This window comes from Mesoplodon bidens (assembly GCF_964165515.1).
Source record: "Mesoplodon bidens genome assembly, chromosome: 1".
Lineage (NCBI taxonomy): Eukaryota > Metazoa > Chordata > Mammalia > Artiodactyla > Ziphiidae > Mesoplodon > Mesoplodon bidens.
The window spans coordinates 124,574,996-124,589,402 of NC_138176.1; the positions used below are offsets into that span (position 1 = coordinate 124,574,996).

The following is a 14,407-nucleotide window of genomic DNA, read 5'->3' on the forward strand; positions in this document are numbered from 1 at the left end:
TTTATTTTTATTTATTTTTGGTTTCATTCGGTCTTTGTTGCTGTGAGCAGGCTTTCTCTAGTTGCAGCGAGGGGGAGCTACACTTCGTTGCAGTGCACAGGTTTCTCGTTGTGGTGGCCTCTCGTTGTGGAGCATAGGCTCTAGGCACACGGGCTTCAGTAGTTGTAGCACGTGTGCTAGTAGTTGTGGCTCGCAGCTCTAGAGCGCAGGCTCGGTAGTTGTGGTGCATGGGCTTAGTTGCTCCGTGGCATGTGGGATCTTCATGGATCAGGGCTCGAACCTGTCTCTCCTGCATTGGCAGGCGAATTCTTAACCACTGCACCACCAGGGAAGCCCCTAAATAAATATTTTTGAATAAATGAATCAACTAATTAATCTTTCTGTAAATATTTGTAACTTTTTCTTCTGTCTTTCAAAAAAGCCCTCATAAGTACTGTGAATGAGATGAAAATGAGTAAAGTAGGATAGGGCTGTTAGCTGAAAATATCTGAATGGCTGGCAATGAAATATAAACTTGGTATGTAAGATTAAGGAGCCATAGTAGATTTTGACCTTGATCATATGATAAAACTTCTATTAGTATTTTTTCTAAAATACAGACATTTTCTTTTTTTTTTTTTCTTTTTTTGGCCACACCATGTGGCATGCGGCATCCTAATTCACCAACCAGGGATTGAACTGTACCCCCTGCAGTGGAAGCATGGAGTCCTAACCACGGGACCTCCAGGGAAGTCCCCAGACATTTTTGTTTTACATTATCTTTGGTTTCTTTTAAAGGAAAGTAATCCTACCTAAATAAGAAAATATATTAGATTGACAAGTAATATACCGTTTCCTCATTTCCCCATTCACAGGACTTAATAGCCATGAAGGTCCTCATCCTTGCCTGCCTGTTGGCTCTTGCCCTTGCAAGAGAGGTAAGTACAGAAAAATATCTTGAAATAACTAAGAAATAGTACTATCTGCCTATTTGCAGAATGTAGTATTACCAACATTTTAAATGTATAAATAATGCAGGATCTCAGACATTTTTTTTCTTTTGACTTCTAAGAAAATCATTTACATTAACCCACTATCTCAACAGAATCCTATAGGACCACAAATCTTGGTCAAATTCTTCTACAGTATTGTGCCATCAGTCCCTAAAGGAAAAACAAACAGACCAATAAGCAGGAGACAAACAAGAAGAAACACATATAAGAACAAAAAAATGAGTAATATTGCACAAATACAATTACATGCATGTGCAATCTTGATAAATATATCTTATTCCAGTGATGAAATATACATATCTCTTACTCTAGGGAACTGGGCTGATCCCTACCTGTGTATATTCAACAGAGGATGCTACTCCAGAAGACGAATAATCATAAACATATTCATAATCATAATAAACTGTTCAATAAAAATTAAAATAACTCCTTTTCTGTTACCCATAAAACAAACTCTTCATTAAGGTAAAATAAAAATATACCAATAAAAAGGTACTAAATTTGAAAGCTGTAAAAGCAATTACAAGTCTCTCAAAATACATATAACATTTTTTATTTCTCAAATTTGTGAAATATCTCTCCATAAGGAAGGTAAAAATTAGGTAGGAAAAATGTTTAATAATGGGTTAACTATGGGAACTAAAATGGTGTGTTTTTTTGTTTGTTTGTTTGTTTTCTCTATAGAAAGAAGAACTCAATGTATCCGGTGAGGTAAGATATTTTTATTCAGAGAAAAATTTCTAACCATAAAGTAATAACACTTTCTGATGATCTAGTAGAAGACTCAGCTGATTGTTGATTTCTTTTTTCCTTTACAGACTGTGGAAGGCCTTTCAAGCAGTGAGGTAAGACAACGTTCATTTGGAGGCAATTTCCCAAATTTAGAACAAAAAAATACTGTACTTTCTTTTTGTGTTACATTAGGGCAGTTAAACCAATGCAGCTATGTTCTGACAGGTAACGAATGTAAATTTCCACTGTATATGTTTAAAGACAGAATAAGTGTCTAGAAGATTTAGTATTCTAGCAGCTTCTAAGTTTGCCTGCTACTTGAATTGTGTCACTGTGTCCTGCTTTTTTTTTTTTTTTGATGAACTATACAGTCCTCTTTTCTATCTTGAGCTCTACGTTAACCTCTTTCCCTGTTTTGACATTTATTGAGCACTTTCTGTATCAGACTTTGACTAGCAGCTGTGGTACAAACTGGAAAGAGGGATACCCTTAGTAAAGAGTGGAGAGACATGCAAATGGACATATTTTGTTATTATAATAACAATCTAATAAATAAGAGGCAGTGAGAATTAGTGTAGTCCTAAATCTGCCTGGGGGAGTCATGTAGATATTAATGCTTGCACCACTCTTTTTTGGGTCTGTTATCACCTGTTAGTTAAATGGTACATCAATATACTTTGTCTCTTTGCAAAGGTTATAAGGTCCTTAGGGGAGGGTATGTATTTCTTACAATTCAGTTGAAGCCTAAACATAACAAGGGAACCAAGAATGATTAACAAATGCATCAATGGTTATTATCATATATTTCTATTACTATTCTTCTAGAACTAGATGAGGGTATTAGACATCATTTGTTGTCATAAGAAGGGAACAGGGTGATAGAGAGAAATTAGCTTCTGTTAAATGCTTCTTTTGGTATTATGCTCATTAATTTTCTTTTCTTTCTTGACTGCATCATCTGTTCTTTTATACAACAGATTTATTCAGAATAGTGTAACATAAAGTTTCAGCAATTAAAATAATGATATTATCAAACAATATGTCTGCATTAACCTATTAAGTGCCTTCATTTTCTGATGTATGTTGACAACTAAGAATTGTTCATTAAAACTAAACCTGATTTTATGTTTTTCTTCCAAAGGAATTTGTTAAGCACATCAACAAGGTAAAACCGTTATATTTAAATGTACATATTTTCAAAATTTCCTGTTTGATTTTTACAAATAATAACATTTCTTTATGTGTAATTGTTTTTTTAGCAGAAAATTGAGAAGTTTAGACATGAGGAACAGCAACAAACAGAGGTAATTTTTTCATGATTAGTATATTTTGAAAATTATAATGAAATATAATACATACAAACATACTTATAATAATTATGTTCAGTCTAAAGAATGGTAATAATATAAACATCAGTGGAAGAAATTAAACTTTGAGAAGGTGAAAATATTTTTAAAGATTTAAACACATTTTTAAACACATAATCAGCTTCCAGAATTTAGAATAAATACCTAAGAATAACTATTGGTTTATTCATTTTACTAATAGTATACCTGTTTTCAATAAGTGCACATTGGTAGGAACATTTTTGGATAGGGGACTGTGATCCCCTTATTCTCAAGATGGATATGGTGAGGAAAGAGAGGAGGGAAGCAGTGTGGCAAAAATCCTAATTTGATCATTTATCAGCTGTATAACCTTGGCTCCAAGTTTATCTGTACCTCAATTTCTTCACCTGTAAATTGAGAATATTCATAAACTCCCAGGATTGATGAGCTGGTGCACAGTGAATATTCAGTGATTTTACATTAGCATTCTGTAGCTTTTATACTCACATTTATGAATGTATGGAGTTCCTAAAAGTATTTCCATTACACAGATGACAGAAGTGAGGTACAGAACAATTGAGTACACAGTTGTGTGGCAATATCACATAGTTATTAAATAACAGAGATTGTTTAAAAATAAGGCTTGGGAGCAACATAAAATTCTGTAATTAAATTACTTTTATGGTAACATACTTACCTAATTGTGATATTTAAGCTTTCCTGTTTTACCAATGAAGTTAGATTGTCTGGAACTTACACCAAATATTTGCTAAATCAAAATGAATTTACAAATTGATGCCTCTTTAAAGACTCAAGATCACCACCTTCTACCAAGGGAAGTAGTGCTAGAAGTTTGCTGTTGTTAAGTAACTCCTTGAATTAAAAAAAAAAAATAAGACTTACTTTTCATTAAAACAAACAAAAATAAACCTTGGAGTTACCCCTTTAAGTCTTTTTAAAATAGATCTTCATTCATTATATGAAAACAATTATGACTATTATCAACACATTGTTGAAAAGTCTGTACCCTCTGAAGACCAAAGTATATAGCTACAGCTCTGCAGGCAACTCAGGGAAAGGTGAAACAGGTCTTGAAATCTCCAAACATTGATTTCTTTTGGCTCTGTGGATTCACCTATGAAGGAAGTGGGTTAATGAGAAATCCCTTAGTGGGCATTTTCCTCATTAATCTTCACAGGACCCCAAATAATTTCTTAACCAAAGTAAGTGAAAGATTTTCTTTCTCTCTTTTCACTGAATCATTATTCAAAAAAGAGGAGGCTACTTCATCATGAATGACAATTATAACTGAGTTACAGACGCAAAGATTATTTTTCCTTCTTTCCAGGATGAACGCCAGGATAAAATCTACCACTTTTCCCAGCCACAGCCTCTAGTCTATTCCTACACTGGGCCAATCCCTTACCCTATCCTTCCTCAAAACATCTTGTCTCTTGCTCAGCCCCCTGTGGTGGTGCCTTTCCCTCAGCCTGAAATAATGGAAGTCCCCAAAGCTAAGGAGACTGTCCTTCCTAAGCATAAAGAAATGCCCTTCCCTAAATCTCCAGTAGAGCCCTTTATTGAAAGCCAGAGCCTCACTCTCACTGATCTTGAAAATCTGCACCTTCCTCTGCCTCTGCTCCAGTCCTTGATGCACCAGCCTCCCCATCACCTTCCTCTTACCCCCATGTTTCCTCCTCAGCCCCTGCAGTCCCTTTCTCAGCCCAAAGTCCTGCCTATTCCCCAGCAAGTGGTGCCCTACCTCCAGAGAGTTATGCCCAACCAGGCCCTTCTGCTGTACCAGGAGCCTGTACTTGGTCCTATCCGGGGGCTCTACCCTGTTACTGTAAGTCCAAATTTACTAATTGTGCTGTTTCACTTATGATGTTTCTATGATGTTAGAGTAATTGAAAGCTCTAGAATAAAAGAAAAAATGAATAATGAATGGTTCCAAAATGCATATAGTTTAGATCAGTGGTTCTCAACACTAGCTACAAATAGAATAACCTGGAGAACTTCCCCCACCCCCACCCAAATCTCAATGTCTAGGCTTACCCATGGAGATTCTGATATAATTGTTCTTTCTATGTAGAAGAAACTGAATATTGGGAAGAAATAATTTCAGGGACTATGATTTAATTGGTCTGTTGATAATTTAGATAAAGATGATTAAGGTGTACTAAAGCCAGAATTAAATTTGATAACCTCATTTGGTTGGGAATAACAAACCTAAGAAAGTTCGTTATTTTCTACAATTTCGAAGTTTTGCTTGTGCACAATTATTTCCCACATGCCTCATTTCACATCTTGTTTTTGATGTATGAACATATGAGGGCAAAATACTGAGGTGTTTATTTCAATACTCATGAAATTCTTAGGGAAAGTGTTCTTGCCAAAAGGTGAATTGTATATTTATTCATTTATTTTTTTAATTTTTAAGGTCTAAGAGGATTTCACAATTAATGCCCCCTCCTCACTTTTGGTAAGCTTTAGGAGTTTGGAGATAGACTGATCATTTTCACAGTTAATATCTTTTTACATTTCATTTTCCTGGATAAGCCCCAAATAGTGGCAACTTCCATCAATATACTAACTTAATTATTAATTATCAATTTATTCTCAATGACTGACTATTAATTATGCACCTGAAATTTTGTATCTTTTATATTTCAAATAATTCAAAATTGTATGTATGTGCTGTTGACAGACTTCTTTTTCTTTCAATTGCCTATATCCTTATGCTTGATTATCATCATTTTTAGGAAAAACTGAAAATAATTTCTTCTACTTTTATGCAAACATGTTAGAGCTTATTTTAAAGATCAACTGCATTCACATTTCTAACTTAGGCTTTATGATCTTCAATTAGTTATCAGTTAAAATTTATATATTGTCTTTCAATTTATAAGTAAAAATACAGTTTCTTAGTCCAGACATAAGGCTTAAAAAGGGAATAGAATATAGTTTTGAGATTCTTAAGATGCGAATCCTCCTGTGATCATGATCCAGTAGATATAAAACAATTCTAAGTGAGCTGATATTTGGTCCTAGAGGAACTTTTATATGCCTCCAAGATAGGGCACAACATGGTGCATTTGTAATAAAATTTCTCTTATGAATTAGTCCCACCAAAATTACAAATGGGGAGAGATGAAGAGTTATACCATAGAACTAATTCTATATTTGTTCTCTATTCCACAGAATTGACTGTGACTGGAAATGTGGCAACTTTTCAATCCTTTCATCATGCTACCAAAATAGTTTTTAAATAAGTCAACATGGAAAAATATGGAACTTTTTTCCTTTATTTATTTTATGCTTTATATAGCATTCATCTTAATTTGAATTTGACTCATAAACTCTATATTTTCAAAAGTTTAATTCAACGAAATTTCAACTTTAAGTGGGAAATACCATAAACATATCAAAAATAATTTCTGGATTTGTGTTCATTATTTCTTTAAGAATCTCTTTTGTAACCAGTCATTTCAATAAATTAATCCTTAGGCATAGTTAAGCTTTCCTGTCTTTATTATAATTTTTCAGATGTAATTGGCCTCTTTATTTTTAACTTAAAGTTATTATTGACATTAAAAATAGCAGTGGAAAAATTGAAATTGAATAGAATGCTTTGAATTGAATACAAGAGGATATCAAAAGGTGAAGGAAAAGATAAGGTGATCATATGCTGCATATACTCTAGAAAGTCTTGGTTTATACCTATTATCTCAGTTTAACTATTACACTTGTGCCTTTCACTCTCAGAAGTATCCAGCATTAGCTGTTAAATTTTGTGGTCATAAATTAGGAATTTATGACCTAATTTATTTATGACCTAATAAATAGGAAAAAAAATTCAAATGTGATATCTGAATCACAGCTCTATAACGTGGTAGCTAACTGGTGCTGCATAAGTTAGTCTCTAAGAGGTTCCATTTCTACATCTATAAAATAGTCAATTTAAGGGGTTTTATTGAAGTTGTAATGTGAATAGTGCACTGCACGGTACATGATAGGTGTTCCTGGTTGCCCCATGTTCCTGACTTCACTTACACCAGAGCAGCAAGAGCCAGTATCAGAATGAGCTGAGTTATATGATTTTAGCCATTAATGCACAAGAGAGCAGACTTAGGTGAAGCTCTGATATCCATTGTCTCTGTCTGTGGAGTAATTATTTCATCGTGATGAATTATCTGTCTACCAAATCCTACATTTTTATACACAATTCCATCCCCTTGGGTTTACACAGTGATTTGTCTAATTTCATCTTTCCTGCATCCTCAATGTCTTCTTCACCACAGGATCAAGTCCAAGTTGTACTTAGGCATAATATCTCCTATCTTTATAGAAAAATTCCATCCTTGACAGTTCTTTGGTTACTCTATGACAACTATCATAAAAGAAGTATCCAAACTGCTGTATCCATTTTTTCATTTGTTATTCTCTCATTAGCTTGCTCCAATCAAGATTTTATTCCTATGGAAACCACTTTCTTGGAGATTACCAATAACTTTTATCTTACTAATCTGTGTTCATTTTACACAACCTCTCAGTGCTATTTCGTAGAGTTGATCATTCCTTCTTATTTGAAATATCACACTTCTTTTCGTTTGAAATCCTAAACCTGATAAGCCCTTGGTTTCTCTCTTAACACACTAGCCACTTTTTTGCAGTCTCCCTTTTGGCATTTTCTCCTTTTTCAAAAATTTAAGGCTTGCACTATGCTAGAAGTTAGCCTTACTTTGGTTGATGTTGTTCAGTTCCAAGGCTTTAAGTCCATTCATGAGCTCAGAACTTCCACACGTATGTCTCCAAACTTACTTCTTTTCTGAACCCCAAACTCATGTACTCAACTGCATTCTTTGCCTCCACATCTGAATACCTAATTAATATCCCAAATGTGACATGACCAAGAACAAATTTTTGTCTGAATCCAGTCCCCAACTTGGTCAAAATTTAATTGGACATATTTCAATAACAAAGGAAACTGATGTAATAGTATGTAGGCAATAGACCTGAATAAGCACTTCACCAAAAGAGGTTATCTTAATGGTCAATAAATATATGAAAAAGTGCTCAACATCATTAGTCCTCAGAAAAAATGCAAATTAAAGATACCAAATAATATCACGACACAACCACCAGAATGACTGAAATGAAAAGAATTTGTAATACCAAGTGTTTGCAAAAACAAGCAAACAAAAGGAATGAAAAGCAAAGCTAAAATAAATGTTAACTGGTACAAGCAACTTAGAAACCTGCATTAGTCTTTGTCGAAGATAAACATCTGCTTATCTTATGACTAGCAGTTTCACTCTTAGGTATATAAGAGTATATAACCAAAAAAAAAAATATATATATATATACATATATATATATATATATATATGTATATATATGTATATATACACATATATATATATATATATATATGTTTGCTCTAAAGACATTTATACATATATATATATGTATATACACATATATGCTCTAAAACATTTAACCAATATTCTTAGCAACGTTATTATTAATATCCCAAACTAAAATCAACATAAGTGTGAATTAACAGTATTTTGTATAAATAAATTGTGGTACACAATGCAAAGGGATATTATACTGTAATTAACATGAATGAGTTACTGTCACACAAAACAACGTGGATGAATTTTTTTTTTTTTTTTTTGCGGTACACGGGCCTCTCACTGCTGTGGCCTCTCCCGTTGCAGAGCACAGGCTCTGGTCGCGCAGGCTCAGCGGCCATGGCTCACGGGCACAGCCGCTCCGAGGCATGCGGGATCTTCCCGGACCGGGGCACGAACCCGTGTCCCCTGCATCGGCAGGCAGACTCTCAACCACTGCATCACCAGGGAAGCCCCGTGGATGAATTTTATATAAATAACACTGAATGACAGTAACTGGACACAAAATATAGTGGAATGTACAACTCCATAAATAGAATCTATTAGAATCTATGAGCAATTAATATCTGATAAGATAAACTAGACCATTGGTTATCTGAGGGAAGGTAGAACTTGATAGGGAATGTGTAAAAGTGCTCTCAGGTATTAGTGAAATTCTTTCCCTTAGCCTGGAAGATGAGTACTCTGTGGTAATTCATTTAGATGTGGGCCCTCAGTACATTGCCTACCTTCTTCCTTTTCCCTGTGGTTGGGGCCTTACCAGTGTAGAATGACTTCTTTGCTTTTGGACTTGAATGTAATTACATACTAGGGCATAAAATCTGGTTTCCTCAGAAGCTGTGGAATAGTTGGTTAATGCTACTGTGAAATGCATAGTTTTAGCCCTGACTGGGCTGAAATTTTTTAAATGAGAAGCAGGAGGTGAGAGAGAACTTGCACATTAATTCTCCCTTCTTTTATTCTCTGTATATTATTCAGAAGTGGTCATTACACAATAATCACCTTCCATTTTTGATAGCTAAAACAATTCAGAGGACCCAAACAGTTTATATTAACAGAACAGCTTTATTACAGGCAGAAGACAGAGTACAACAACAGGAGAAGGGTATGCACTGAAATCTAAGGAGCAAACTTTATTTATCCTTCCACTGCTTGGTAGCAAAAGATATGTTTCATACTCACATGTTAAACCATAATCGAGGGTGTGCAAAGTACCTCAATACCAGGAAGTTCAAAAATATTTGTTGTGAGGATCTCTTACAATAAGCTATTCATGCAGGCATATTCTAGCTATATGACTAGTTTTAACCATTGAAAGCCAAACCCTAATTTGCTCCTCCACTCCTAGATTCCACTGCAATCTGGTACAAACCATATTCAACTATTACTAAACAATGTTGACAGGCTGATTTATCCTGCTGGAAGCAACTCACAGACATATGGTTATGGAATATCATTTACTTTCATTTATTAAATATCATAGTGTTGGCCAAGGGTCAGTAAGTCTGAAGACAAGCATACAGTCAACCCAGACCAGCTGAGATTAACCCATGGTATGCACAGCCTTTCTGGAAAATCTTATGTGCTAATAAAGCACACCAGCTGATTATCCTTCAACTTGTAGTGAAGTTGTTCTTGCATTGCTTTCATCTTTCCTTACCTCCATTTACAGGTATATACATAATTTATAATTGCTTCCAAACAAATTTCAGTAAACAATCAATCTAAATACAAGCAGAAGTTGTAGACATTTATAAATGTTTATTATATAAACACAAAATGAATAAACATAAAATATTGTAACAAAGTTGATATTGTATTTAAAGAAATACTTTAGCATGACAGAATGTATTTTCTCTTTAATAATTACCAGTTAGATTGAAGAAATGCCTGAGCCTTTGAGAGAACCAATATGAAAACTGATCTAACTATACTACAAAACTATTGAATTTTCAGTATCAGTGACTATAGTGTGTGGAAATTTTTCCCCTAAAAAGTTATGTTCAAGTCCTAAGCCCTGGTACCTGTGAATGTGACCTTATTTGGAAATAGGTTGTTTGTAGGTGTAATCAAGTTAAGATAAGGTCATACTGGATTAGAGTACGGGACCTAAATCCAATGACTGTGGTTCTTAAAAGAAAAGGGAAATTTGGACAGAGACATACACAGATATACACAGAGGAAAGATAGCCATGTAAAGGCAGAAACAGAAAATGGAGTGATGTAATTATAAGATACAACCACAAATTATGGATGTCAAGAATTCTTGGCAACCACCAGAAGCTCCGAAGAGGCAAGAAAGGATCTCTAGAGCCTTCAGAGGGAAGATGGCCCTAATCAATACATTGATTTCAGTCTTCTAGCCTCCAGGCTTTGAGAAAATAAATTTCTGTTGTTTTATGCTACCCAGTTTATGTTTTTGAGTTATAGCAATCTTAGGAAACAAATACAATGAAATGTACAAAATTTGGTTAATTTTGTTCAAAAATCAGCTGAAAATCTTTGATCAAATTATTTAACAAGTAGAGAACCAAAACAGTTCTGCCTTACTAAAATTATTAAGAACAAAGCTTGCAAATGGGAAGACATTGAAATTTATTCCCCATGGAAGAAATTTTTTAAAAATAATGAAAACTCAAATAATGTAAAAATTTAATTTTGAACTTCTACAATTGCAATTTGGTATATCTTAAAATGTAGCTAGAATATTTTAATTGTTTTTGGAAGAAGAAGTTACTATATGTTCCAAGCCAAGAATATCATGATACCACAATCCCTTATCTCCAATGGGAGAGGTTCTTGAACCTAACAGAGGAAATTAACATTCCTCTATTGATGCATGGACACTGAGGGAAACTGCAGTATGATCACTTCTTCTAAGATTATAGGACCTGAATGATCATGAACCCCTGAGATGTGGGCTACCCAGATCTACAAAGTAAGTCAGTCCATGGAAGAATGATGGTGAAGTTTGAACAAAAGTGTTAATGACTACCTTCAAGTTCCTAAATCCCACTGTACTCTACTCTTGCAATTTTTATTTGCATGAATTAATAAATTCCTTTCTTCTTTGCGCTATATTGAGATAAGATTTATTTATGTCACTTGGAACCATAAGATTCCTAACAGAAGAGAACCAAGTTTTTGTACCTCATGGTTCTATGTTAGTGGATCTTTCACCACTTATGACCATAAAGCTTATATTTTTGAAAAAAAAATCCAAGATGGAGTTTTTGAATTATAAAATTAATGTTTTAGTTCAGGACTTCATAACAAAACACCACAGACTGAATGGCTTAAACAACAAACATTTATTTTTCACAGTTCCAAATTCTGGGAGTCCAAAATCAAGGTGCCAGCAGATCTTGTCTGATGAAGGCTCCCTTCCTGGCTTGCAGATGGCTGTATCCTCACACGAGAGAAGTGAAAGATCATCTCTCTCATATATTTTCTTATAAGGGCACTAATCCCACTCATAGACATTCCACTTCCATGACCTAATTGCCTCCAAAGATGCCACCTCCAAATGCCATCACATTGGGGATTAGGGCTTCAATATATGAATTTGGGGGAGCACAAACATTTAATCTATAGTGATTAAAATGACCTGAATTTTCAAACTGAGTAGGTCTTGTGAAATTTAGGGCAGTAGGATCCCAACTACTGAAAGTGAAATATATTGGAAGATATGGAAAATATAGAGAAACTCCAGATCCCAAATGCTCCTGAAAGTCTCACTGTTCCTCTTTTTCATGACAAAATCATGATTTCTTTGTTTATTGTAGCTAATCATTACTTTAATTTCCCACTTCTCACTTTTGCTTCACTATAACCAGGATTCAACCTTGATATGAACTGGAAGTTCCCAATATTTGGTCACACTTGACCTGTGTACTCCTGCATGTCAACAATGGATTGGAAGGAGTAGCAGAAGAGGAATGCATACATTCTTCAGTTCACTGTCAGCACCATTTTTTCACAACCATTTCTTTTACTCACTTGTGTTATTTGTCAAGCTCTAGAAGGCAGTTCGGTAACCATAATCAAAATGGAAACATTTAAACATCTGTAAATAGATATGCTTAGTTCAAATGGCCCATCACTTCCCTGTGTCTATAGACAAGGCATAAATGACTCTCCTTTAAATTTTCCATGAAGAATAAACTTTTATAAAAATACTTTCTGCCTAACGACAGTTGACTGAAAACTCGAGTGGGAGGTGCAAAGTAATTGAAATTGTATTTCAGACCTCAGGGGAAATAGAAGGAGACTAGTGTCACCAAACCAAGTGATAACTGGTAAACCCTGAAGCAAAGTGATAATTTAAAATGTCAGAAATATAGTGAATGGGGTAATTATTCCATGAGAAATGGTCAAACCAGAAGTGATCTCTGTGTGAGGTTCATTATTATATCCTTAGGAAAATTAATGGCTGTCTTATCACATTGGTTTTTGATATATAAATACAAAAATATTCTGGTGAACAGAATTTGTCTACTGAACAGAACTCTGGCTCAAGCTACTATTAGAGAGAGTGACGCCCACCTGCTATTTACAAGTAAAAATCAATTTATGGATCTATATCCCTGGAATGAAGGGAACATCAAAATTCTACAGGAAATATCATACTATAACATCATATTTCCAACCCTGGCACTTACCTTCAGACTACGAATTTTGGGCATTTACCTGGATAAAGGGTACTATCTGATCTTACAGACTCTGAATTCCATGCTCTGTCTTACCACTCATTACTTGGAATGGAGACTGTCTTGATAATCTTTGGCTCATGTTGAGATTTCTTTGAGTCAAGCAATAATTTGTGTTGCCACCCAAGTTTGCTTCATTTCAAGCCTAGTGATAGTCTAAACCATTTATGCTAAGTCCTCAGTTCAGAGTGTATAGTTTTACTGGATATACTTAGCAACTGGTCTAATCCCTATATTACCTCCCTGATGTATGGAGTAAGGAGGTCAAAAAATACCAAATAGAAACCATTGTTGTGTCTCTTTCTATAAGAAAATAATAATTTTGCATTTCTGTGAGAATTACAACAACTGTTAAACACCAAAAGATGCAAAGACTAAAAGATAGTGAATTCCATCATTATTCTACTTCCCCACTTGGCCTTTGAAATAGCTTCTTGGAGAATAACAACAGATTATTTCAAATTTAATGAGGTTATGACACCTATTACAGGTGGTATTTTAATGTGATACACATCAGATAAATTCCTGATACTTATTTTACAGCTAGTAAATGCATTTTTTCTCCATTCTGATTTAAAAACTAAAGAAAAAGAAGAAAATTCCAGTAGCAGTTTGCTTTCAACTTAAAAACAGAACTTTCTTTCGCATAGGACAGTTTTTAAGGACAAGTCTACTCTAGTCTTGCATCACAGTTTAGTCTACAGAAAACGTGACTGTTTTATTGCACTACAGTTCATCATGCATTCATTAAATCGATGGCTTTATGCCTTTAGGATTCACAACACATGAAGCTGTGCCTTGTTGATTCGTTGGGAACTGACATGATGATAGAACCTGGGAGATACATTTTATGAAGTCATAGGGATCTGTACGTTCCATTAATTTTCTGCAGGTCTAGCAGTCTGAGTATGTTGACAAAACTTCTCTAGATTGAATAACAAGTTGTTTCACTTTGTACTTCTTAACACAGAGAAGGCAGGAGACCCAATGTTAAATAGCTTTCTAAAAAAATTTTCAAGGAAAAAAATACATGTTTGGATGTTATGTCTATGTATATACTTAATTAGTAAGAAACAGAACCACTGATAGCCACCTAGATTGTCTAAGCTGTGGTACAAGAGACCTTGTTACCTGTGTTTTGTGATCTGGGGGATACAAGGTTCTTAAAGAGTCATGACAGATTGGGTTGGTTGGGAAGCCTGTAATAAACCCTGGAAAGTAAATTTCAC

General features: G+C 34.5%; 1 protein-coding gene across 1 annotated transcript; it reads left to right on the forward strand.

Annotated features, from left to right (window-relative positions):
* Nucleotides 1-866: 866 nt before the first annotated feature.
* Nucleotides 867-4,937, forward strand: CSN2 (casein beta; the record flags this gene model as incomplete). The annotated part of the gene is made up of 6 exons (XM_081253250.1): nucleotides 867-917; nucleotides 1,677-1,703; nucleotides 1,811-1,837; nucleotides 2,866-2,889; nucleotides 2,987-3,028; nucleotides 4,401-4,937. 6 exons carry the CDS (start codon nucleotides 867-869, stop codon nucleotides 4,935-4,937), a joined length of 708 nt encoding a protein of 235 aa, XP_081109376.1.
* Between the last annotated feature and the right edge of the window lie 9,470 nt (nucleotides 4,938-14,407).